A 24,619-nucleotide genomic window follows, 5' to 3' on the forward strand; every position below is an offset into this window, starting at 1 on the left:
TTACTCAAAGATAAGTTGACTTATATAGGAAAAAATTCCACCAAGTTATATACATTTTTTTCTTGACCACTCATTCAAATACATTTCGTTGAAAGTTTTTGAACTTTGAACTTGATTTGAGTCTTGTAGTTGTCTATATCTACCACAGACCATTCTATAGAGAGGTTCCTCATTACAAAGTCAGAATGAAGTGATATCATTATTCCGAATGTAGTCATGCTGCAGGAATATATTGTAAATTGAATGTGAAAGAGGCTTAACACATAAATTGGACCACAGAACCTGATTCTTTTATTTATTTATATAGAAGGGGCATAACTCTTAAGTTGGACCACAGAACCTGATTCTTTTATTTATTTACATAGAAGGGGCATAAAACTTAAATTGGACCACAGAACCTGATTCTTTTATTTATTTACATAGAAGGGGCATAACTCTTGAATGGGACCACATATCTTGATTCTTCCATTGAATATTTGACAACATTTTGTTATTTAAGTGTTACATATGATATATATATATTGTTTAATCTTTCCTCAATCATTAATATAAATAACAAAAAAAAAGTATTTTGGTAGAACACTAACTTGGTATTTGAAGAAGATATTACAAATTATGCATGCATAAACTAAGACTAGGTAAAAAGAGTAATATCAATTGAATAAGGCTGCTAAAGACCAATGAGTCTCTTTTACATTTAAAAAGAGGAGAACAAAATTCCAAACCCCAAATTCTACGAATCCCTCTATTACTACTTACTGTGTATTACAGTTATGAGACTGTAATGAGAAATAAATATGTAGGTCTGTGTGAATTTGCCAAAGTCATTGGGCTAAATTTCAGAATTACTATAATAATTCTCTGATTCCCATCCTCCCTCAAAGCTAAGGCTTGGGAAGCTTGAGAAATGTTTACATACAACTCAAGGCCTATCAAATATGATAGGAGTACAAGAACTAGTGCTATATCATTTCTACATCCAAATGCTATTATGTTGGCAGCCTACCTCCAATCTTCATGCATGAATCAAGAATTGTCATTCATTTCACAGTACTCTTATAGTGACTATAAAATGTTATACAAACCATGCTATTAGTACTGAAAAAGCTCATTATCTCCATAACTTTATATAACTAATCTCTTCTGAAGTCTTAGAACATTATTTAACAACCCCACCCCACTGACCTCTCTTAGCAATGCGCAATCCTGGAGCATGCCTACGATTATAACTATGATAACAAAGGCAGAGGAGCCTTCAATGATTAATTTCCTATGATATTATTTTTGTTAGTTTTCTCCATACTTATATATATTGATAGAATACCCAAGCTTCAATATTTCATCTTTCTACTCACCATTACTTTCAATATTTCACAATCTAATAAAAATGTATCTGAAGTTTATTCTGAAGGAGATTTCAACATCATTTTAGATAATTAGACATTTCTTTTTTCGAAAAAAAAAAAAAAAAAAAAACAGAATCATTTAACATTTTTATATGGAAGCTATTTTTATACTTTTACATGTAGTGGTTCATTAAAACACTGGTTATAGAATAACATTTTTTAAAACAAACAACAAAAGGCAGTGATTGTGTGCAGGGGCGGAAAAGTGGGAAGGGACCCTAGGCAGTTTAGAAAAATTCTGATCATATTTCAAATGTGCACAAGGATACTAGTTATCTAGCATAATATATACGGTTTAAAGTATGATTACATACCAGTACCATCATGCAGTATTAATAACTCTTGATCCTGCTTGTAAAATACATTACACGTTAATATTAAAGCTTACTCCAGAGTAATCAAGCATTTGCAAGATTTTTAAAAATACGAGAGACCTTTCACTCAGGGTAACAGTTTTACATTAAGCAGCATTTACCTGTCACAAAGAGCCTGCAGCCTGGCGAATCTAGCTTAAACTGATTTATGGTAGTAAAGTTGTGTGAAGTTAAATTGTATTGGACAGGTAATGTAGCATATAGCGTAGCTATCAATACACATATATTTCATATTGACATCAGTAATAAAAATATACAGAGCAATATTTTAGTGAATATCTGAGTAACAGATAAGAGATGGGCCCCCATGTCCCCATATTGACAAATAACAAAGTCCATGACATGTTTTGCTATCTGAAACCCCCAAATAGATTTGGAACAAAATCTAAATAGAAGGTGCACAATGGGATAATGCAATAATGAGTATGTGAAAGTTTCACTCAATTCCATTCTGTGATGTAGAAGGAATAACAGATGAGAGATTGGACCCCCTGTATAACAGAATGAAGTACTGACAGACAAATGGAAGGAAGGAAGAAAGAAGAAAGGACAGACACTTCTATCACTAATACCCCCAATTTACAAGTGAAGGTATAAAAAGCACCTCCCTTATCCTTTTTTCTGTCTGCCAAGGATCAAAAGGCATCATCATCAAATTCTTATGGTAATAAAAATGTAAAAAGAAATGCTTCCCTACCTGGTTGGTTTTCTACAGGTCTAAGAACCAAGTAATTCTTAGAATGGCCTATGTGTATCTTGATTTTAGTATCACTTGTGATGAATTCTTTTTTTTATTTTTGACACAGGAAAATAATTTCAGATTGTACCCAAACAGCAACTGCTCTAACTTGATTCACCAATCAATAACCGAAGAAAACAAGTTTTAAAAAGTACCCTATAACCAAATCTTTAAAAATGTCCAATTTAATAGTACTTCAAAAATCATATACTAACAGTAACAGTATTCTAGTCTGAGTCATTCAATTCACCAGGCTAAATTAGTTGTCTTAATGTTTGAACAACTTAACAATCATATGTCTGCTGAAAATAGCATTTACTCAAAAAGTAGCAAGATTTGCACATCATGCACCTATTCCTGCAGTAGAAAGGGGGTTAAGCAGAATCTATCTCAGCTGAACACTTATTTACTAGACAAACCCATTAACAAATCATTCATCTGTCTAGTCCTGAGAAAATTAAAAATTACATCCTATATATATCTTGTGAAGGTTTTTATTTTTTTCCATTGATTTTCAATATAAACAATAGCAAAACAAAAACTCTTTTTTTTGGGGGGGTATAAAAGTTGTCTGAATTTTTTCAAACTTTGCAAGAATGTAATTTTTTAAAAGATTTTTTTCTGATTTGCAGATATTATTTATCTAAAGGCATATATAATATTTTGTGAGGTAAACACACCCCTAACTGCAAATTTCACAAAAATAAAATTAATTTCTACACAGGTACTCAAATGTAGGGTTGGCGACTGTAACATTTTTTCCTTGTTTCTAATTGGACATTGGTTTCAAAATATTTTAGAAATTGATAGACATATAGGACTGTCAAACAAAATGCAAAAATGATTGACTCCCTTCGATTAATCCAATGTAAAATGTTAGGATGCAAAAACACATGAATATGGATGACAAGAATTTTTTCAAAAGTACATGGCAATTAATGATAAAACTAGATGAAAATGGTGAGGATAAATAAAACAAAACAATGGCCATCATAACCTTGATAAAAGGTGAGCTAAAAAAATTGGTTCATTTCTTTAACTTAATCTGAGTATTTGTATATTGATAAATCATATAATTCATGCAAATCAATATTTATGTATAACAAAAAAGCAAGCCAAATAAAGGCCAAGGAACTGGTAACTAACTACATATATATATATATATATATATATATATATATATATATATATATATATATATATATATATATAAAACTATATATATATATATATATATATATATATATATATATATAACTATATATATATATATATATATATATATATATAACTATATATATATATATATATATATATATATATATATATATATATGTATATATACATAAATCCCATGCTGTACAGAAAACTAATAAAAGGAACCATGGGAAATTTCGTCACTTCCTTCCATGAACTATTTAAGTAGCACTCCAGCTAAGAATCATGCAAAAAGTGATACATGGTTAGAAAGCTTACAATTTTTTTTATTTTTGATATTTTGTTTAAATGCTTAAGTAAACAGAAAATTTCATGATGCTTTTCATTAGAATCTGTGCTTTTTAGCAGGTAAAAATTAATAAAATGTACTATAGAATTTAAAATTATGGAGGATAACTCTGTAAATGACACTAATATACAATAGAAAATATTGGATTTTCAATGTGGATGATCTCCTATGAGTAAACAGACTGGAATGAATGATAATACATCTCATCATATAGACCCACAAAATAACTTAATAACAAAAACAAAAATATGTAGCCTTTTTTAAGTGTATCACATGTTACAGAATTTGCATGATTGTTACAAAGACTGCTACTTAATATCCAAGCTACTGTTAGGTATGGTAGTTCTTTGTACCTTTTATCTCTTATTGAGATTCAAATTTTGCCTTATCCTTTTAACTTCCTGTTTAACCCTTTCAATGACATATATTTTTCAACAACAAAAAGAAAAGCTCACAAAGAAGATACAGAAGGAAACTGATTAATATTTTAAATAAGAACATGGGAATATGACACCCAAACCTGTACAATGCATACAATGATGATGTTCAAGAGACAGAATCAGTCTCCACTAAATAAAATGACCATGACCTGATGAACATTTTTAAGATTTTATTTCATATGTACTAAAGTAAATGTTAGATAGAAAGTGTAAGTACTTCTCTGTCTAAGAATCAGGCAAAATGTGTATAAGGTTTGGCACATGAAGAATAAAATCGCTGAGATTTTATTGCATTATCCAGGTATTTATACTTCATACACTCCAGAAATAACCATCAAAGTGTTTATAAAGTTTGCCTTTTTGGTCAAATTTGGTTGAAATGCACTATGGAAAAATGACGGAAATTTTCCTGCATTTTTTCCCTATATAATTAGTCAAAAAATATCTATGTCACAGATGCTTCAGGATAAATTTAAATAACTTTTCAGTAGTTTTCTAGATGTATTGAATATATTTTAGTAAAAAAATACCAAATTGAGATCAATGATATGCCACCCAATGCCAGATTCTTACACTGAATAGTACTTGAATCTCCTCAGTTAAAAATCTAAGGAAGCTCATCACTTATTATCAAGGAAAGACTATCTCTATCCCCATAACATTACCATGGTATGTACTATAAATGTCAGACGATCACTCCAGAGGAAATTTAAGTTTAGGAAATCAATTTGTAAAGGTTCTGAGACTGCAAAGCACATAAGAAATCTACTAAATGTGCAGAAGTTGGGATTAATATTGTTAAATTTTCCATGAAGTGACAAAATTTTCCAGCTACACGCACAAGCCACACAAAACTATCCTTACTTGAGAGCAGAAGGTTGAAGGTCAAGGAGTCAAGGGTAAATCATCACTTGACACTGAATTATTGGTAGGAAAGACACCTTTGGAAGGGCCATTCAATTCTGCTTTAACCTCCAAAACAAAAGTAAAGCAAAAATAAAACAAAACAAGCGTAATTAAAAGTATGAACTAGAAAATAATATTTAAATGAAAAATTACAACATACACTAAAATATAAATATATAAAGACAGCCTAAGACTTGTAAGATCATGAGAGTACTGTATAATAGAGAATGTGAGGACACATGCAGTCCAATTGAAAAAAGATCTTTGATTTTTACCATTCCATCTAAGAATCATGCAAAGGTGATTAAAAAGTGATTCATGCATGATCTTTTACACAAAAATATTTATCATTTGAAACTCTTCTTCTGGAGGCCAGATAATGATTTCAACAGTATAAGTTTGATGGTAGCAGACATTTGTAGCTACATTTTAGTTAAATTCTAAAAAGTACAGGAAACAGTGTTAAATTGCACCAATTTGAAATTTAATCAGCTGAAATTTGTCTCATTACAGTGTATAAACAGCATTCCTAGATACTAACATTGCTGGAATTATATAAAGGTTCTAGCTGAGGATTAAAAATCAATGGTAAAGAAACACGCTCTGCATGATTTTAAGACAGAACCAAACTTAAAATAAGATCACTGATTTGATCAAAGCAATAAAAAACATAAAACAAACACAGCCATATGTGCAACATTTACTAATCATATGATGATCAATTCATAATCTAATCATATGAAAATCATATGATAAGTTACATATGAAAATCATATGACAAGTTACATATGATAATCATATGATTATTATATAATTCTCACATGTTAATTTTGATCTGGAAACATACGTTAATCATATGTTACTGAAATGATAATCATATGCCAACTGAATCATGATTATAACATCATGCTTGATTTATATGAGAATCATTTGTTGCAAACCATTCTCATGTGTAGTACTTTTGGGCATTTACATGAAATATTGTTTAAAATCACAAATGTAATACAGTTGACTCTCGTTATCTCGAAATTGGAGGGACCAGGAGAAAAGTTCGACTCAACCGAAGTTCGACTTAACGAAATCAATGAAGTTCGAGCAGCAGAAAGGGGAGATAACCATGGACGAGAATGACAAAATAAGTACAACTGGATCCGGTTACATATTCTGTGTATACTGCTATTCATCCACAAGCGTATATGTTTGTTTAAAATTGTAATTAATAAAACATCAAGATTTTAATAACAACAATCTTATTTTAACGACCCATTGAGTTCGGATAACGGTAATTATTTTATACACACCCAAGCGTAGACATCTTGTCAAAAACACAAATGCCAACAATGGTCTTTAATCATTAAATAAAAGAAATCTAATTGCATTAATAAAATATTTCATAGTTTTATTAATTATAGAAATACAGGTAACAAGTCATCAAATCAAAATCATCATCGAAAGGTGTAATAAACTAATTAATGGTGACACAGGGCCTCGACAGGTAAAATGATTTGACACTTTGACATGTAATTTACCCTAATTAGTTCGAGATAACCATTGACTTTCACAAGGAAATTCATTGAAGGGACTTAATTTTTACTTCGAGAAAACCGAAATTTCGACTCATCCAGTTTCGACTAAAAAGAAGTAAAATAACATAGACAAATAGGCATTTTTTTCCGGACTTCGACAAAATTTCGACTTAACCGAAATTTCGAGTCATCCGAGTTCGAGACAACGAGAGTCGACTGTAATTGGGAAAAGTACTGGGGATTCATCTCTTTTGGGTAGGCCCACAATCATAGCTGCAGTGATCCATTCTGAGATTCTTGTCACATGCAATTACAGAACCACTGCTTGACCTTTCACACAGGTGATGTAATCAAAGACCGTGTTTCACTCAGATTTAAGGTACAGGTGTAAATAATTACTATTGTAGGATAGTTTTGGCTCTATATATTAATGCAGTATAGCCATTCAGCAGTATTTATTCTTCTCTAAAAATGACATGCAAACTAAAAGGTCCCCTTGAAGGAAAAATCTAAAAATCAATTTAAATAATAAACACTGATACAATATTAAATTCAAATTTTCTCCAGAGAAAGAATCTTTAGTTTTTACATAAAAAAACATTTTAAAATAAGTAACAAGTCGATATTCTACCACAACATAACAGTAAAGCCAGTTTACAACAAACCCAGTTTACATTGAAAATCAGTTAATATTCTTTGAATAAATAAAATCTCTTTGTATAAGATTTATATTATTTAACCATATATTTTTATCATTACATTCTAAAATAACCAAATAAAAATTCATTTAATAACTAGTTCAATTAAGGCAGGTTCCACTGTAACGTTCAATAACAGTAATTAGTGTCATAATGTCAGACCTTATATTGACCAAGGCAAAGTCTAAGGGTTGTACAATTAGCCAAGGACTTATAATATGCCAGACATTATAAAATGTTATGTCATTTTCATGCCAATATTATGATAAAAAATTTATAATCTAAGCATAATTTTCACTGAATAAAAAAATTGCAGAGAGAGAAACAATGTAACTGAATATACCTCAGTAACATCATGTTTATCACTGTCTCTGTTAGTCCCATTAGATACTGTACTAATTCCATCTCCACCAATAGACAGCTCTCTATGATCTATAATCATATCTGTGTCAGAGTCAACTTCTACAGAGTGTATTGTAGGCTACAAAAGATTATTAACTTGAATTTTAGTGCAATTAACATTACATGTGGTCACATAAGACGAGTGGCTGTTGGTCAGGGTGGGGGAGGGGGTGGCATTTCAAAAGGGGACTACTGTAATAGTATGGTTACATTTCAAATTATATGTTTGCTTCATCATTAATCAAAGTCACAAGAAAGTAAATTTGTTTAATTCAATAATAATGTGTTAGTTCAGAATGGCATAAATGTTTAATTTGAGTAAACAGTTTGAATGAGAAGCTAAAAAATTAATCAAAGTCACAAGAAAGTAAATTTGTTTAATTCAATAATAATGTGTTAGTTCAGAATGGCATAAATGTTTAATTTGAGTAAACAGTTTGAATGAGAAGCTAAAAAATATTCAAAATACTTTAAAATTTCACAACAACTTTTGAATAATGATAAGTAGTACATAAAGTTCTAATAAGGTACCAGGCAGATGCAGGATGACTTGACGTAATGTCATCAAATATCTTTACTACTCATTTTTGAAATATGTTGCCTTTTTATGGAAAACAACAACTACATTTATGAATGAAAAGAAATCAGATCCAAGTGAGAGACAATTGCAGAGAAAAATGTGATTCCCTGGTCAACAAATGATAAAGTCTTCAGTTTTGCATCATGAAATCCTAGAGGTCTATCAGCTGGAAATTTGAAAAAGGAGTGCTTTACAGCATTATATTCGAATTTATATCCAACTTCTCTACAATGACTGAAAGAAGGATTTTTTTCCCCAGTATGTATTTCGCTCTATCACCCCCCCCCTCCCCACTTTCAAACAGTAACTTACAATAGTCATTTGTTCTCTCCAGTAAATATTTCTCCCTATCCTCCCAACAGAAACTTACACTAACCACTTGTTTTTCCAAAATTATTTCCTCTCCAGTGACTTACACTAGCCGTTTATTTTTCCCCAATATCTATTTCTCCCTATCCCCTCCCTCTACAGTGACTTACACTAATTATTTGTTTATCCTCAGTACATATATCTCCCTACTCCCTCCCTCTCCAGTGACTTACACTATTTGTTTTACCCCAGTACCTATTTCTCCCTATCCCCTCCCTCTCCAGTGACTTACACTATTTGTTTTCCCCAATATCTATTTCTCCCTACCCCCTCCCTCTTCAGTGACTTACACTATTTGTTTTCCCCAGTATCTATTTCTCCCTACCCCCTCCCTCTTCAGTGACTTACACTATTTGTTTTCCCAAGTATCTATATCTCCCTATCCCCTCCCTCTACAGTGACTTACACTAGCCATTTGTTCTTCTGTAGTAAGTATTCTTGCTAACGGTAAACAACATGGTGGTAAGGTCTCCATTAATGTTGGAGTACTGTGAGTTAGAAAAGGTTTCATAAACCTGCAAGAAAAAATATTGCTTGATGTGGACAAATGTTCCACAACACTGCAAAATCACATAAAAATATTGCTACATGTAGACAAATGTTTCACACAACTGCAAAATCACATAAAATATTGCTACATGTAGTGAAATATTTCACACCAATGTAAAATCACATAAAATATTGTTATATGTAGAGAAATATTTCACACCAAAGTAAAATTACATAAAAATATTGCTATATGTGGACAAATGCTCCACACCACTTATATTACATATTCCTACAATATTGAAACTTAAAAAATGCATACCTGTTAATGTATATTGTCGTATTGTTTTATAAATTTGATTTCAATCTGATCAAGGATCTTAAAGGTTTTCCATCATGATATCTATCTTATCACACACCTATTCACATTAACAGATGGAATGGACATTTAATTTGAATCTTCATAGTCCTGAGACAAGGATCAACTAAATATTCAATAATCTGAATAGAAAGTATGGCATGATGTTACCATGCAGTGACTAAATAGAACATTTAGCATATTTAAATTCAATTTGATTGGTCTGGCAAATGTATGATTAAAAAAAATGTTGTCTAAGAAATATATTGCTATTAATTTAATACCTTTCACCCACCTTATATCAAAATTATGCCATAAAGATACAAGCCATGCTTTATCATACTTTCTTTTGGGTTTAGGTTCTTCCTCATCTGGTGGCCTTTGCTAAAAATTAAAACACTTTCAATACAGAACTGACACAATGAAATATGATTAAATTGTGAGTTTTAATGGAGTATGACAGGAACTGGCACAGAAAATTAAAAAGAATCTGGATAGTTTTGTAAAGGTAACAAAGGGAGGTAATTAAATAAATATAATTTACTGTCTTTTATTTGTATACTTTACTTTCAACATGTTGCCTTATTTATTACACATTAATTCCATTAAGAAAGTAATATAAGGTACATTGTAACTGAAACTTTTTTTACATTTAAATCACCTAAAAATTGATGCGAATTACTTAAAAGACTGATGCATGTAATTTCAGAATAATATAATAAATTTTGTCAAAATAAAGTGCACACAAACAAACAATATTAGTGGATGCATTTACTTTCTAAATGTGGAGTTAAACTGAAATTAAAAAAAAAAATTAGTACATTTTTGTATCAATATTTGCGGCAAAACAGCACAAAAAATCACTTCCGAAGTAAATTTCATTTATACTGCCATATAAAAGGTGTATGGTCAAAGTATCTGCCACATACACTGATACCAAAAATATTAGTACTTTTAAAGTGTAAGTAAGTGTATAAGTGCATAATTCTACTATTTATATGCATTTGTTGATGGCTATTTTTGAACAATTTTTCATTTGCATTATTGATACTGAAACACTTTTCTGTGCATATAAGAATATCAAAAGCTTGTTGATTGAACTTGTGCCAAAATCCTAATATACATTAAATACACACATGCAACTCTACTGACTATAATGCTACTGTTAACAAAAAAACTCTATTACAGCATTTACAATGACGAAGTTCAGTGGATATTGTTAGTATTCCCTTGTTCAAATGATAATCACTGGATGAAATAACTTTGGTAGTGAAAAGGACAACTGACAAAGAGATTTTAACTTTCTATCAAAAAATTCTATAGATAGAAAGTTTATTTTTTCTAATCTAAATGTCAAATTTACTTCCAAAAATGATTCAGGTAGTTGTCCTTTAATCAAAGACAAACTCTATCCCATGAACATTATCAATATATGTGCTGTAAGTCACTCATTATCATACATCCCACATTTATAATTTGTGATTTAACATCCAAGGGTTAGGTGAGGATTACGATTTTTAATGAATATACAATTTATGTTATCAAAAGACTGAAAATTCAACCCAGCCAAGTAAAACATCATCTACAAAATCATCCAGTAACAACACAGCAGAAGGACACAATTTCGACTTTGGAATTAAGTGCACCTTGCTGAGGTATCCGGTAAGTAAGAAAGGTGCACTTGATACACTGATTTGTAATTACTTTAAGTAGCATAACAATAATAAAGCTTAAATGATGGTGAACTGAAGCTTGTGAAAAAATGATATTAAAATGTGATGCCAACAAATGAATAATCTAAGCAGTACAAAAAGCATGAATAAGGCTGATATTCTTTACAAATTAAAAAAAAAGCAAAAATATGGGATTTCAATGAAGAGATTTGACAACAAAAAATAGCATGTCACAAAAATAAGTGCCAGAGTTACTACTACTCATAGAACTCATATTTCTGATTCCAATGTTAAAAAAAAATTTAGGCCATATTTAAAATTAACATGCCGACAACCCTATACACTAAATTTCACATTACATCAAAAAACATAAATATGAATATCCAAAAATAAGAGTTCTTTAACAATTAGGCCCACAAATATATACCACAAAGCAAAAAGGTACCTCTAGCAATGGAGAGTTGGCTTGAGAATTCTTGTCTTCAAATATATGCAACTGAAAATGTAAAATATGACTGATGTGGTTGCCATTTAAATGTACAGTGAGACCCTACATAACCAAATCTCTTGTTCCATCGAGCCAGGCCTATGGTTTTCTCGGTTTTCAAAATGGACTGAAAAATGATTGAAGGGACTTCAAAAGATTATCTGGTTTAGACAGGTCTTTGGGTTATTTCTGTTTTTGCCCTTCACTCTCTGCAGTACAGAAAATATTGTCTAAACTGGTCCTTTATTTGGACTGAAAGAATTGTTCAGTTATGGTAGTTGTTGCATTTAAGAAGGTAGACCTAGAGTAAGGGACACAACTCTTAAAAATCATTGGAACATTTGTATTCAGCATTTTACATCAATCTTATGTAAGCATTTAATTAACTTGAATTCATTTTATTCTGTTTCAAATGAAAGCTTGAGAGGCTTTCGTGAAATTGAATATAATACAAACATATCACTGATTTATGTCCCTTACCCTAGGTCTCCCTCCTTAAACAGGTTCATTAAAACTGAAGTTTTCAGTTTATTCACAGCTCTCCCTATAGAAAGGTTTTACTGTATTAGATGATACCAATCAACAAATGGCTCTATCATATAATGTCAATCACGAAGTCATGGTTTTCGTTCACCCCTTTACCAATATCATTCATAAGTTCCAAAATTAAGAGGGGATATTATCTACTACCTGGTAATTTCAATGAAATTATTGTTTAATCAAAGTATTTAAGTGCTAAGTCAAAAAAGATAATTTGACCACAATCCTTGGGATGTACGGTACAGTTTAATTCCCCACAGAAATATAAAACTTCAAATATCATCATCGTTAACATAATGTCCAGCACAAAGTTGAACAGCTATGAATGAAAATTACACAGGTATATGCAAGCTAGCAGAATATCAACAAATGAAATTGTATTGGTCTAGTTCTCTACAGATATGGCATGGAAATAAAAAAAAAGAATGGATATGAATTCAATGAAAACAAATAGACAGAACAAGTAACTACAAGACACAAATTATATAAAAGCAAATTGGAAAAATTACCCTGGAATTTTTCATTGATGATGTCAAAATTGGCTGAGGATGGGTTACATCAAGATAAGGGAATTAGGAATAAGGTTTTGAAAGAAAATAGGGATATACAACCAACAATCAGAAATAGGCTGTGGACATATACAGGTTCATGCACAACTATCAACTGTATAGTCATACATAAATCAGGTTTTTTTTTTAAAGGAAACAATTTTTAGAGAATATAAATTTCTAAAGAATACCCAAAACAGTCATCCATCTCTTCAAATTTGAGATACATGTACATGAGTAGTGGTAACTTCAATGTATCCTAAGCATGTATGTATATCTTTGGAATATATGACATGACTCACCAATAAAATATCATCTGTGCATCATGGCTTTAACCAAAAATTCTTTAAAAATTTAACATTACTAAAGAGAAAGTCTGTGCTTTGTGAATTTAACCAAAAAAGTATGTTATTTTTTTTTACTTAATTTGTAACATTTTCTGTTGGTAGGATTTTGAATTTCACTCCATGAATTTGTATGACCACACAACTTAACTTGCAATAGGAAAACCATACCTTTAGTTCATTGCAAGCAAGCCATTAATTAAAATAAATAACAAATTGATGTTCCTAGAGCAGTTCAGATAATATCCAATGCTTTAAGCTGAATGTGTAAAGACCAAAAATGTGACTGGAATAAATAAATTCAATACAGCCAGCCCTTTTAGAAAAATCCAATATGAATTAAGTATAATTTCAGTTATAGCATATACAATGATGATGTTCAGGTGAGAGAGTTTGCCTTTTCTTGACTAAATGATAATTACTTGATTATCTGCCTTTAAAAATTAACTGGTCATTTATCATTTAGCAAGGAGATTCAAACTTTCTATCAGACACAGATTAAATATTTATGAAATGATAAAGTATAAATCTTCTTGTCAGTTGTCCAATTAACTTTGGTAGTTCACCAGGTAATTGTCATTTAATCAAGGGAAGACAACTCTATTCTCTGAACATCATCATTTCATGCACTGTAAAACAAAAGGAAAATTTTTAAATACTAAAAAAAGATATTGGTTTATTCACACAAAAAAATCATGTCAACATTTGTCGCAGTCAAGGAGACTTAGTATGGACATTTGTAAAAAATGTGAAAATTAAAATTGATTGGCAGTTTTTGTTCATTTATTCATATTTTTGTTGGACTCGCTAGTCACATTAAGGTAATTTTGTTAATGGGAAAACTTATCTTAAATTGATTCATTTAATAAACTTTAAAAAATAGGATAGGAAACATTTTCTTCCAACTTAAGTGCACAAGAAAGATCTGAACTGTTCTAGTTTTAACAATAAAAATCCTGTCACAATGCAATGACAAACCAAGTTAGCGTTGCTTTCATTGTGGTTATCCATACTTTGGTAGGTGGCACCATGTCTAGAACCCTAAATAAATCACATAAACCAATAAAATGCATCTATTGGAAAGGTTATAAAATGGTGTATAAGGCCAAACAAGTATTGGTATATAGGTAATTACTTGGTTCTTAGGCCATTATAAAAACTGTTCAGACAAGGTGTTTCTTTTATTGTTTTTTAAGTTGTACAAACTGATAAAGATGATAACCACTCAAAAATTAGTGATTCTGTACTCATTTTAAAAAATAGCAAAAAAGCATGTGATTTTAGGCACTATTAACAGAGATATGTTAGGGTCTGTGAACCAAGAAATTAACAAAGTTGGCCTATCATGCCACAGGTGTATTTTGAGGATTAGGGTGATTACCATTACATTACAGGGATATAAATATAAGCAGTGTCATTCAACCTATCCTACAAATGTTTCATTTTCTTTTCAGTAGCTTGGTTTCTTTGAAAACTATTTTTTTCTCAATATCCCTTAAAATGGTTCCTAGCCTAGGACTGGTAGGACACATTTTTGGATAGAAGATGACTGGATATTATTTCATCACCACTGTGGAAGGTTCCTTGTTTAAATGGGTTCTACTTTCAGTAATAACAATACAAACAACTAATGTTTCCTACTAAACTTTCATTCAAAACTTACAAAAAGATAGTCACATCAAATTTGTGATTTTAGAATCTGATCAATCAGGACTACAGGCTCTAAAGAGCCTGAATTGCCCATCTGGACAAAATTAGTGTGCTGGTTTACAAAGCATACATTACAGATAACCTGGAGCAAAGCAAGATCTGACAACTATTAAGTAGCTGTCTTTGTAAGAATCATGTAAAATCTGAAAAATGTGATACACCCCAAAAAAAGGCTACATATTTTTATTTTTGTAATTAACTTATTTTATGGGTCTATACTACGAAATGTGTAATTATTCATTCAAATCTGCCAGCTCTTAGGAGATAATCAACATTGAAAATCCAGTAGATTCTATTGTATTTGAGCGTCATTTACAGAGTTATCTCCCTTAATTTTGAAATCTACTGTGCATTCTATATAATTTTTATCTCCTAAGAGCATGGTTTATATGAAAAACCACATGTTATTTTCTGTTTACTATGACATTTCAAACAAAATATCAAAAACAAAAATATGTATGCTTTTTACCCATGAATCACATTTTGCATGATCCTTAGCTGGAGTGCTACTTAATTACATTGATAGATGATATAATAATCAATCCTTATGAAATAGGTTGGACAAATACAGCACCTGCCAACTCACAGTAGTTCAGTAGCAGTCTTTGTAAGAATCATGCAAATTCTGTAAAATGTGATACACCTTACAAAAAGGCTACACATTTTTATTTTTTGTTATTAAGTTGCTTTATAGGTCTATATGATGAAATGTAAAATCATTCATTCCAATCTGTCTGCTCATAAGAGATAGTCCAAACTGAAAATCCAACAGTTTCTATTTTAGAGTCATTTACAAATTTATCTCCCTGAAATTTGAATTTTACAGTACATTCAATATAATTTTTATTCCCCAAGAACAAGGGTTACATGAAAAGCCACATGTTAACTTGTTTACTATAACATTTTAAACAAAATATCAAAAATAAAAATATGTAGGCTTTTAAACCATGAATCACATTTTCCATGATTCTTAGCTGGAGTACTACTTAAATATTTTTGCAAAAGAAATTTGATGCACTTGTACCTGTAATATATAAAACCAGTGAGAGACATCACATGCAAAGAATGACACAGGTTTAGTCATAAACTTTATTTTTCCTTTTCCACTGAATGTTAAAACTATGCAAATTTACTAAAATTGTTAACCAACAATAGGGATGAAAGCAACAGGACCAAATTATCCCAAATTCGTCAAAATAATACAGTAATATGATTATGATTCTCACCCGACCCACTTTCCATTTGGACTTTGTAAAAAAAAATTGTTCAAGAAATATGAATACCTAAGATAATATTTGTAGATCATTTTAAAGAATAATATGAAACTTGTCAACAAGATCAAATTCCTTAGAACGATAATATTTTGCAGACAACCATGTTATCTCCATTTGCAAGAATTATCTTCCAATCATTACATATCTTCTTTAGAAACAAAGAAGATGTCTATATTTTATTTTCTGCCCAAAATATGAATACTCTGATTGCCAGTAAAGTTTAAATTTGATATGGCCAATAATGTTTAAAATTTATATCGCCATACTAAGTACTGTGTAAGTTGTTCGTGGGTACCAATTTTGGTGGCTTAGGATCACTTCTATCAGTTCATAGATTCTTGAATTTGTGTATTTGACAACTCTATCATACAAACAAATGGGAATGGGAAATTTCTTTTTTGATGAGAACCAAATTTCACATTTTAGAACACCCACGAAAACCATGAAAATTGGTACCCCATGAACAAAAATACTTTCACAATACTACAAATTTGAGCTCAGGACTTTAAGGCATATGAAAGGTAAAAAATTGCAAATTTGCCCACGTAACTCTTATCAAAAAATGTAACTACAATAGAAAAGATGAGATAACTCTTGAAATGAGAGACAAATCAATAATATAGGGCACATACAGAAATAGAATCAGGACAACTATAAGATGAGGGAGAACCTCAAAAGAAATCTCAAATAAGAATAATATTAGCATAGAATATAATCTTCTCAAAAAGAGTTTGGGGATTTATTTTCCAAGCTACAAACACAGATTACTTTTAAGGGATAATATACATTCATGACAGAAGCATAAACAGATTACTCAACTGAGTTAGTATCCTGCAAAGATAGTTCATTATGTATTTAAAAAAGTTAACTAAAAACCAAATAGAAAATTCTAGTATCAAAACTATAATAATTTCATGTCGTATTTAACATCGTCTTTATTATAGATATTCACATTCAAATTCTTTACATAATATATATAAAACATAGGAAGGATTCATGGTACCTTAAAAATTTGGAAAAAAATGGAATACTGTGTGAATATTGTTGTTTTATGAGGTACCATTAACTTTTTGTTTAATTTTTCTTTGAAATAAAAATTCCAAAACAGAAATTCAATCATCCATTGAAATAGAATTTCAGAACAAAAGTTTAAATTATCAATGACATATGACACCAATTCATACCTCTTTAGGTTCTTTAATATTTTTCATTTCAACATCCTCCTCAACACCAACTCTACAATCAAACATTTCTATATATAGCAATGATGTAACAAAATGAAAATAAATGGATCTGTATATAGATATTTATTTATCTAAAGATTTTTTTGCGCATTGAGTCATTTCCATATTTTTAATCTTGTTTCTTACCAAGAAAATTTCAATTCTATTAGATATATTTATTAGATGACATGTAACATGAAAAACAAATTAATTTGCAAAACCTTGTTTAATCAATTGCATAAAGAGGGGGTTATTTGGACAAAATTTCTCCAACTAAGGTAGTACTTGAAAACCAATCCAAACTTGTTTTTAACAGTTTTTAACACTTTTTGCCTCCGAGACTTATAAATGACACTTTCATGAGGATTAATAAGATAATTAGTTGGAAAGGGTAAATAAACAAAATACTATCACGAGTGTCAAAGAGTGCCCAGATTTAACGAGTGGGCGGAATTTGTTCCACGCACAAGTTAAATCCTCAAGCGTTCTTGGCCAAGTGATCATATTTTGGTTATTCAAGATAAAAAATTGATCATCCTATTTAGTATATAGATGTTCATCATAATTAATTGATATTTTCAACAAAAATTTTTAATTCTGTGATTGGCAGATTGATATCAAAGTTGTGAAGTTTTGGCGAAAGAAAATTTGAGAGTGAAATTACGGAATTTATTTCAGTGTGAATTACCGAAATTTATTACACTGGGAACATTTGATAAAACACTGCTGTCTATATACTAATAAACACCAATTCACCAAAGAACATCATATAATAATGACTTCTATGTAAACTGTGGTCAAAAAGATATTATCTGGTCTATTATAAATGGATAAAATATAACTTGAAAATTTTATTGGCAAGGGAATCAAAAAAAGCTTCACTAAAGAAGGATAAATCTGGTGTTTAGATCCCATGACATGAAATGAAAATTCTGATAACAATGAAAAAAAGGAAATAAAGGTTCTATCTTTCCTGACCATTGTTATTATTTTTTTTTTTTTAAATTTTGAACTAAAGACAGGACCTGTGGACAGAAAGCAGTTTACTGTCAAATGGGTGACAACCAACAAACATTAGACTTACCTTATTTGTAGCCATTGTAACATGGGTGTGGTCAACCCTCCACAAATTATAACAGTTATAAGAACAATAAACATAGTTGAAGAAACTATCAACTTTTTCGCAACAGATGCTGTATTCCTTATAGATAAAGCATAGGCAATAGCACCACGGAGACCTGTAATAAAAAAAAGAGCTATGGAAAATCTGCAAAAAAAAATAGACAGAAGAAAAAAAAAGGCTTTTAAAGCATACACTAAGCACTATGATGACCTGCAATAAAATTAAGCTAAGCAATAGCACCATTGAGCCCAGTAAAAAACTCAATATTATCAAGACCAATATATGTCAGGACTCACACCCCTTTCATGTAAATTTTAAAAAGTATTACAAATGTGTTCTAATACTTAAGTAAAAGTAATCAAATGAAGCTCCATCATATCTCTCTATATCTGATAACAACTCATATTCATTACAAAACACAATCAAAGGTAACTTATCTAATCCCAGAATGAAAATTCTACTCTAAAAAAGATCTTTTAGTTACTTTGGTCCAACTTTGCGGAACAACCTACCAACAACGGTAAAAAATTCCAAAAACTGCCAAATTTTTATGAACAGATTAAGATGCTATTTACTCAGCAAACTGAGTTGATGTTTTTGTGTGACTGCATGCTAGTGTGTATTTTAAAAAAAAATGTATTATGGATACTTTTGTATTCGTTTACTTATGAGGGCTTCAGGTGTATCTCCTAACTGTGTTACCCCCTTGAAATAAAGTATTACTATAATTATTATTATTATTATTATTATTACCTATTTGTCAGCATCTAAGTATATTAAATATGCATATAAGCACAAAGCAAGTTAAAGAAAATACAGTGTGGTTTAAAATTCTCCTTAAGTAATGGACTAATGACATAAAAAACACTGTTACAAAATGGGTAAGTTCAACAAGCTTAAAATATAGGAAAGAATTAAAAGGAGGTGCACATCTACAATGTGCCTATATGTACTTATTAATACTATACAAAGTTTGAATAAAATTGGTTAAATATTTAAAAATAACAGGTAACACAAAATAGATGTATGTACCGTCTTCTAAAAGTCATTTTCAATGAATGATTATGAGTAAGAGTATTTTAATTCAATCACCAATGCAAATAGACAAATTTGAATTTAATTTTAATTTACACAATATCTAAATTTTACTAAACCACAAAAATGAAACTCTTGAATTTTTTAGTGACATCCCACCACTGTACAACAATAACAATAGGATAATTAATTGGAAAGCGTGAATAACCAAAATATTATCACGAGTGCCAAAGAAGCTTAACTTTAAAGATTGTGTGAAACTTGTTCCGCACATGATTTCAATCTTATATTTTTATATTTGTGTTATGATCTTGCGATGGGAGAAAGCTCGAGAGTGAAATTACCACATCTATTTCCCAGTGTGAATTATCAAAATTTATTACAGAGGGAACATTCTATAAAACACTGTTATCTATATAATAATAATAACCACTGACTCACCAGAGAACATCATCATGTGCATGAAGTTAGACTTAATCTTTGTCTTTCTTCCAATATTGAGTAGAAATGACAGTGGATAAATGTTCAAAAATCTGGCAACAATAATAGAAAACTGAAAACTAGTTAAGGTGTATTTTACACAAGTACATGTATTATTATTGAATAGCTGCAAAACAAAACTAGATAAATACAGAATTACAAGTTTGATGTACAAGTAATGGTACACAAACACACTGTCATTGCAATGAGCTGATAGAGTTACACATGTACTTTCAGTTACATGTAACTTATTCAAAACTGAAGATGTCAAAAAACTAAAATATTTGCTGGGTAAAAGCAAGTGCTAAATTTAAACAGGTTCAAGATGCATTGAAACTGATATGTTGAGATTTTGTAAGAAGTCCGGTTAACACAGGTTTCTGGTATATCCAGGTGTTCAGATAATTTTCACTTGATTTATTATTCAATATCTAGTGTCCTTCCATTTTAAGTGGAGTTTGTGACATTCATTGTTAGTGTACTGTTAAGTTCTTTTTAGTTGTGACTAGTTCTTCATTGTCATTCTGGTGACCCCTACATTATTGTGTCTATAGATTTCCCCTTGTAGGTAAAATTTTAAAATATTGCCACATCTCCTTGTATGCTTATCTGTGATTTTAATTCATGATAAAAAATTCCCTTTATTTTGCAGCACTTATAATAAATAAAGTGTCAGTTCTAGTAAGAATCAAGCAAAATAGGTAAAATCAGAAACATGCATGTCAAAACCCCATCGTTCCCACTCAAGGATGCTTTATCTATTTGGAAAGACCATTATTTGGTCTCTGCATGGCTGGATTTGCTTAGAAATTTTTCAATAGAATTCAAAATGAGGTTTTTCACAGAGTTATCCGCTCTTAAATTGTTCACTTTTAGTGCATTTCAATGAAACTGTAACTCAATGGTCCAGCATGATATGGCAAATTTTGTCCACTTTCCCTGATTCTGATGGTGCAAATAGTCAAATTACACTATCAAAATGATGGGTTTTTTCATACCATGTTCCACCTACTGCCTGATTCTTACAGGGACTGACACTTAAGAGTTAAGTTTGTTCCTGTAAATACATGTTTTTGAAAAGGGAACACAGATGGGACATTCCTCTTGTCATAACACCATGAATTAAGATTTTTGTTCAGTATTAAGATTAAATTTGATACGTATTTTTTAAGCATTTATAAAAAGGATACAACAGATGCAAAAATAAAACCAGCATGCCAATACTGGTACTGGAATGTAAATATGGAAACACCAATATACAGGAACACAAAGTTCTCCGCAAGGAAATTCATCAGCTCAAATAACTGGAAAATAAAATACATGTAATACAAATGTATTGGAAATATAAATATCAAAATACACAAAATTCTCCACAAAGAAATTCATCAAATTACTAAAAAATAAAGTACATGTAATATTGGAAACACAAATACTCAAAATTACATTCTTAAAAAATTAGTTAAATGAGTTTTCATTCACATTGAAGATCAATGTAGTATAATACAATGTATTACGGCAAATTGAAAAAGCAGTAAAAAATACGGTCGTTGGGAACCACACATATTTTTTTATTTGGTCACAGCAATAATCAATTACATGCTGATTTTATGAGCAGACTCAGTCAGTATTTCTGTGTCAGAAGTAAATGCAATACTTCCATATAAAAATTTTCATACCCTTATGCTGTGGTTAAACATTTGACAAAATAGACAGAATCACTATGTGAAACAATTTTCCTACCAAATCTTGTTGACTAGACATTTTAAAACAGTTTCCCATTGTTGAATATCAGTGTACACTTCTCCTATACAAAAATCTCTATTGAAGACTTCCCAAAAATCTGTAAAGTTCTTAAAAGAGTAATCAAGGGAACCAAGATTCCAAAAGGAAAAAAAAAACAGATAAGGAAAACAGACACAAACAACAAAGAACATAAAATAAACAAAACAGCATGTATGAAGAAACAAAAGCAAATGAGACCTCAGACTCAAAAACCAGGCGCTTCAGTAGTGTTATTAGCCTCTGCTTTTCTAGAAGTTGCTCATAAATCAATGGTATTCTTATAGGTCTGACTGCAAGTGGGTATGAGGTAAGCCTCATTGACACCAGTCTTAGATCTTACCTGTTTAGTTCTATATTTAGACTCCTCAGATAAGTTGTTGTATGTGTAATGAGCTTGAGTTATACCACAAAATAAAATACCAACAATACCTGTGCAAGATAGGAAAAAATACATATATATTCAATTTTGACAGCAAAGAAAAATAAATCTGTATTTTTTAATATTTCTAAAGTCTTGGCATAATTACAATTTCAAATTGAAAAGAATCCATTCATGCATCACTATCCAACATGTGCCACGTTTCATCTATTACCAGTAAATGCAATTACTGGAGTCTCTAAACCTCTCAATTCTGACTAACCAATAAAAAAATTATATCTTCTTATAAAAAAAAAATGAATAAATTTCTACATCTAGTTTCTTAATAAGATATTACAATATGTATATGTAGTTCATAAAAATTAAGTTGAAACAGCATCTATATACAATGGCTAAAATTATCTTCTGGATATAAATTCATATAAACATAGCCATCATAAATGGAATAAAATCTATTTAAAATTTCTTTACATCTTTCAAAACCTCAATCTGCACAGTAAAAAAATATTGATACTTTCATAGAATGTATGAAGGTCATTTAAATTTTAAATATAACTATATTGCTTGCCTGATTCTATGAAAATGTTGTATTTACACCTACCTGTAAGCTCTGCAGCTTCACAAGCTTGGAATGACATATAAGACATCAAAAACAATAAAGCTGTTTCAAGCAGCGGGAAATCTTTGATCTTGGTGAACTTTGTCAGGTGGATTGCATTAAGGAAAGTCATATATTATTTAAGGAATAAATCATGGAAACTCCATTTTATCATTGTTTTACCATGGATTGGGCATTTATGTCGTATTGTTTTACCACGAACAATAGCTAGGGGTAAAACAATGCAACATAAATACCCAGTTTATGGTAAAACAATGATAAAATGAAGTTTCTGTGAGTTACTTTAATTCAAATAGAACTAGTTTCTTCATATTTTTTAATAGAGTTGCACGAAATGTTTGTTATGTATTTATCACTTTTTCATGATCACTGTGGTCTGAATAGAATATAAGAATAGAGTAAACTTAAAAATACTTTACTTTATAAACTATACAGTACTTACATGTACACTACTAGTAACATAAAAACACATTATTTTAAGATTTAAACTTTTGGACCTTCTGAGTTCACCCCCCTTATTTGGTGAGTACTCGTTCTAATTTTTGTCATTCTTGTATGGTTGTCCATCTGTCAGTTTATGTGTTCTTAAACATGATTTTGCCCATGAAGTACTCCTCTGATTTTGCCCATGGAGTTCTCCTCATTGATTTTGCCCATGGAGTTCTCCTTATTGATTTTGCCCATGGAGTTCTCCTCTTTGATTTTCCGTATGTAGTTCTCATTGATTTTGCCCATGGAGTTCTCCTCTTTGATTTTCCCCCATATTACTGGGCAAAAATAGAAAAAATAGGGCATCTAATGGGACATTAAATGATACCCTGCCATGTTGCAAAACATTTGGGGGCGGGAAACAATTTGAAATGGCCGTAACTTTTGTGTTAATACATCAATCAAGCCGAAATTCAAACTTCATCTGTATTTTATGGAACTCAATAGCTTTACACCGTTAGAAAAAGATCCTTCAATATTTTCTAAAGATCTCCCTTGGAAACCATCAGGGGACAGACGGACAGAGGCTACCACATAATTATTCCCCACTTCCTATGGCTGGGTTTACATGTAAAAAACTTCAAAATGTAATAATAGACACATTTTCATATCAAATTCTTCATTGAGCTTCTTGCTAGTAATTTTTAGTACAAGGATATCAAAGCATTTATACACCCTATAGCTGACCCAATACCAAAGGCTCCAAGAAATATCTTGGCAAAGTTCCCAATAGATATGAAAAAGGCATCAGCATTAAATCCTTCATTGGTACTCTTCAATCTGTAACTGTCTACTGATCTAAAATAAGTTAAGTAGCACTCCAGATAAGAATCATGCAAAGTGTGATTCATGATTATCAATTCTACATATTTTTTTCTATTTTGTTTAAAATGTTATTGTAAACAGAAATTAACATGTGGCTTTTCATATAACCCTTGTTCTTAGGAGATATAAATTATAGTTTGTTTGTTTGTTTGTTTGTTGGGGTTTAACGTCCGAGCAGCAATATTTCAGCTATATTCAGACAATGAACATGAAATTGATGATAAAATGAAAATGAAATGATGATGAAATGAAAAAGGGATGGCACACAAGGACAATGGGGTCGACAAATTTTGATTG

The 24,619-nt window shown here is 30.5% G+C and overlaps 1 protein-coding gene across 15 annotated transcripts in view; it reads right to left on the reverse strand.

Annotated features, from left to right (window-relative positions):
- LOC148626544 (sodium/hydrogen exchanger 9-like) overlaps positions 1-24,619 on the reverse strand; it is a 38,008-nt gene that overhangs the window by 6,972 nt on the left and 6,417 nt on the right. Inside the window, exons 6-20 of one of the 15 annotated variants that reach the window (XR_015920100.1) lie at positions 24,157-24,295; positions 22,991-23,096; positions 22,351-22,439; positions 21,419-21,532; positions 20,190-20,301; positions 18,675-18,828; positions 17,552-17,603; positions 17,187-17,198; positions 14,362-14,424; positions 11,910-11,960; positions 10,087-10,175; positions 9,354-9,462; positions 7,940-8,077; positions 5,331-5,438; positions 1,721-1,754 (exon numbers count right to left, since the gene is read on the reverse strand). Coding sequence is in view for 14 of the 15 variants with exons in the window: in XM_088570611.1 (XP_088426737.1) it covers positions 5,352-5,438; positions 7,940-8,077; positions 9,354-9,462; positions 10,087-10,175; positions 11,910-11,960; positions 14,362-14,424; positions 17,187-17,198; positions 17,552-17,603; positions 18,675-18,828; positions 20,190-20,301; positions 21,419-21,532; positions 22,351-22,439; positions 22,991-23,096; positions 24,157-24,295 (1,315 nt within the window). In the remaining variant the exon portion in view is untranslated. Of the gene's footprint in view, positions 1-759; positions 780-1,355; positions 1,379-1,720; positions 1,758-5,330; positions 5,439-7,939; positions 8,078-9,353; positions 9,463-10,086; positions 10,176-11,909; positions 11,961-14,361; positions 14,425-17,186; positions 17,199-17,551; positions 17,604-18,674; positions 18,829-20,189; positions 20,302-21,418; positions 21,533-22,350; positions 22,440-22,990; positions 23,097-24,156; positions 24,296-24,619 lie in introns of all 15 variants that reach the window. The other 14 variants (XM_088570611.1, XM_088570617.1, XM_088570620.1 and 11 more) reach the window with 14 other exon arrangements.

This window comes from Perna viridis, chromosome 2 (assembly GCF_037379345.1).
Source record: "Perna viridis isolate PV_CMFRI_1.1 ecotype Kerala chromosome 2, ASM3737934v1, whole genome shotgun sequence".
NCBI lineage: Eukaryota > Metazoa > Mollusca > Bivalvia > Mytilida > Mytilidae > Perna > Perna viridis.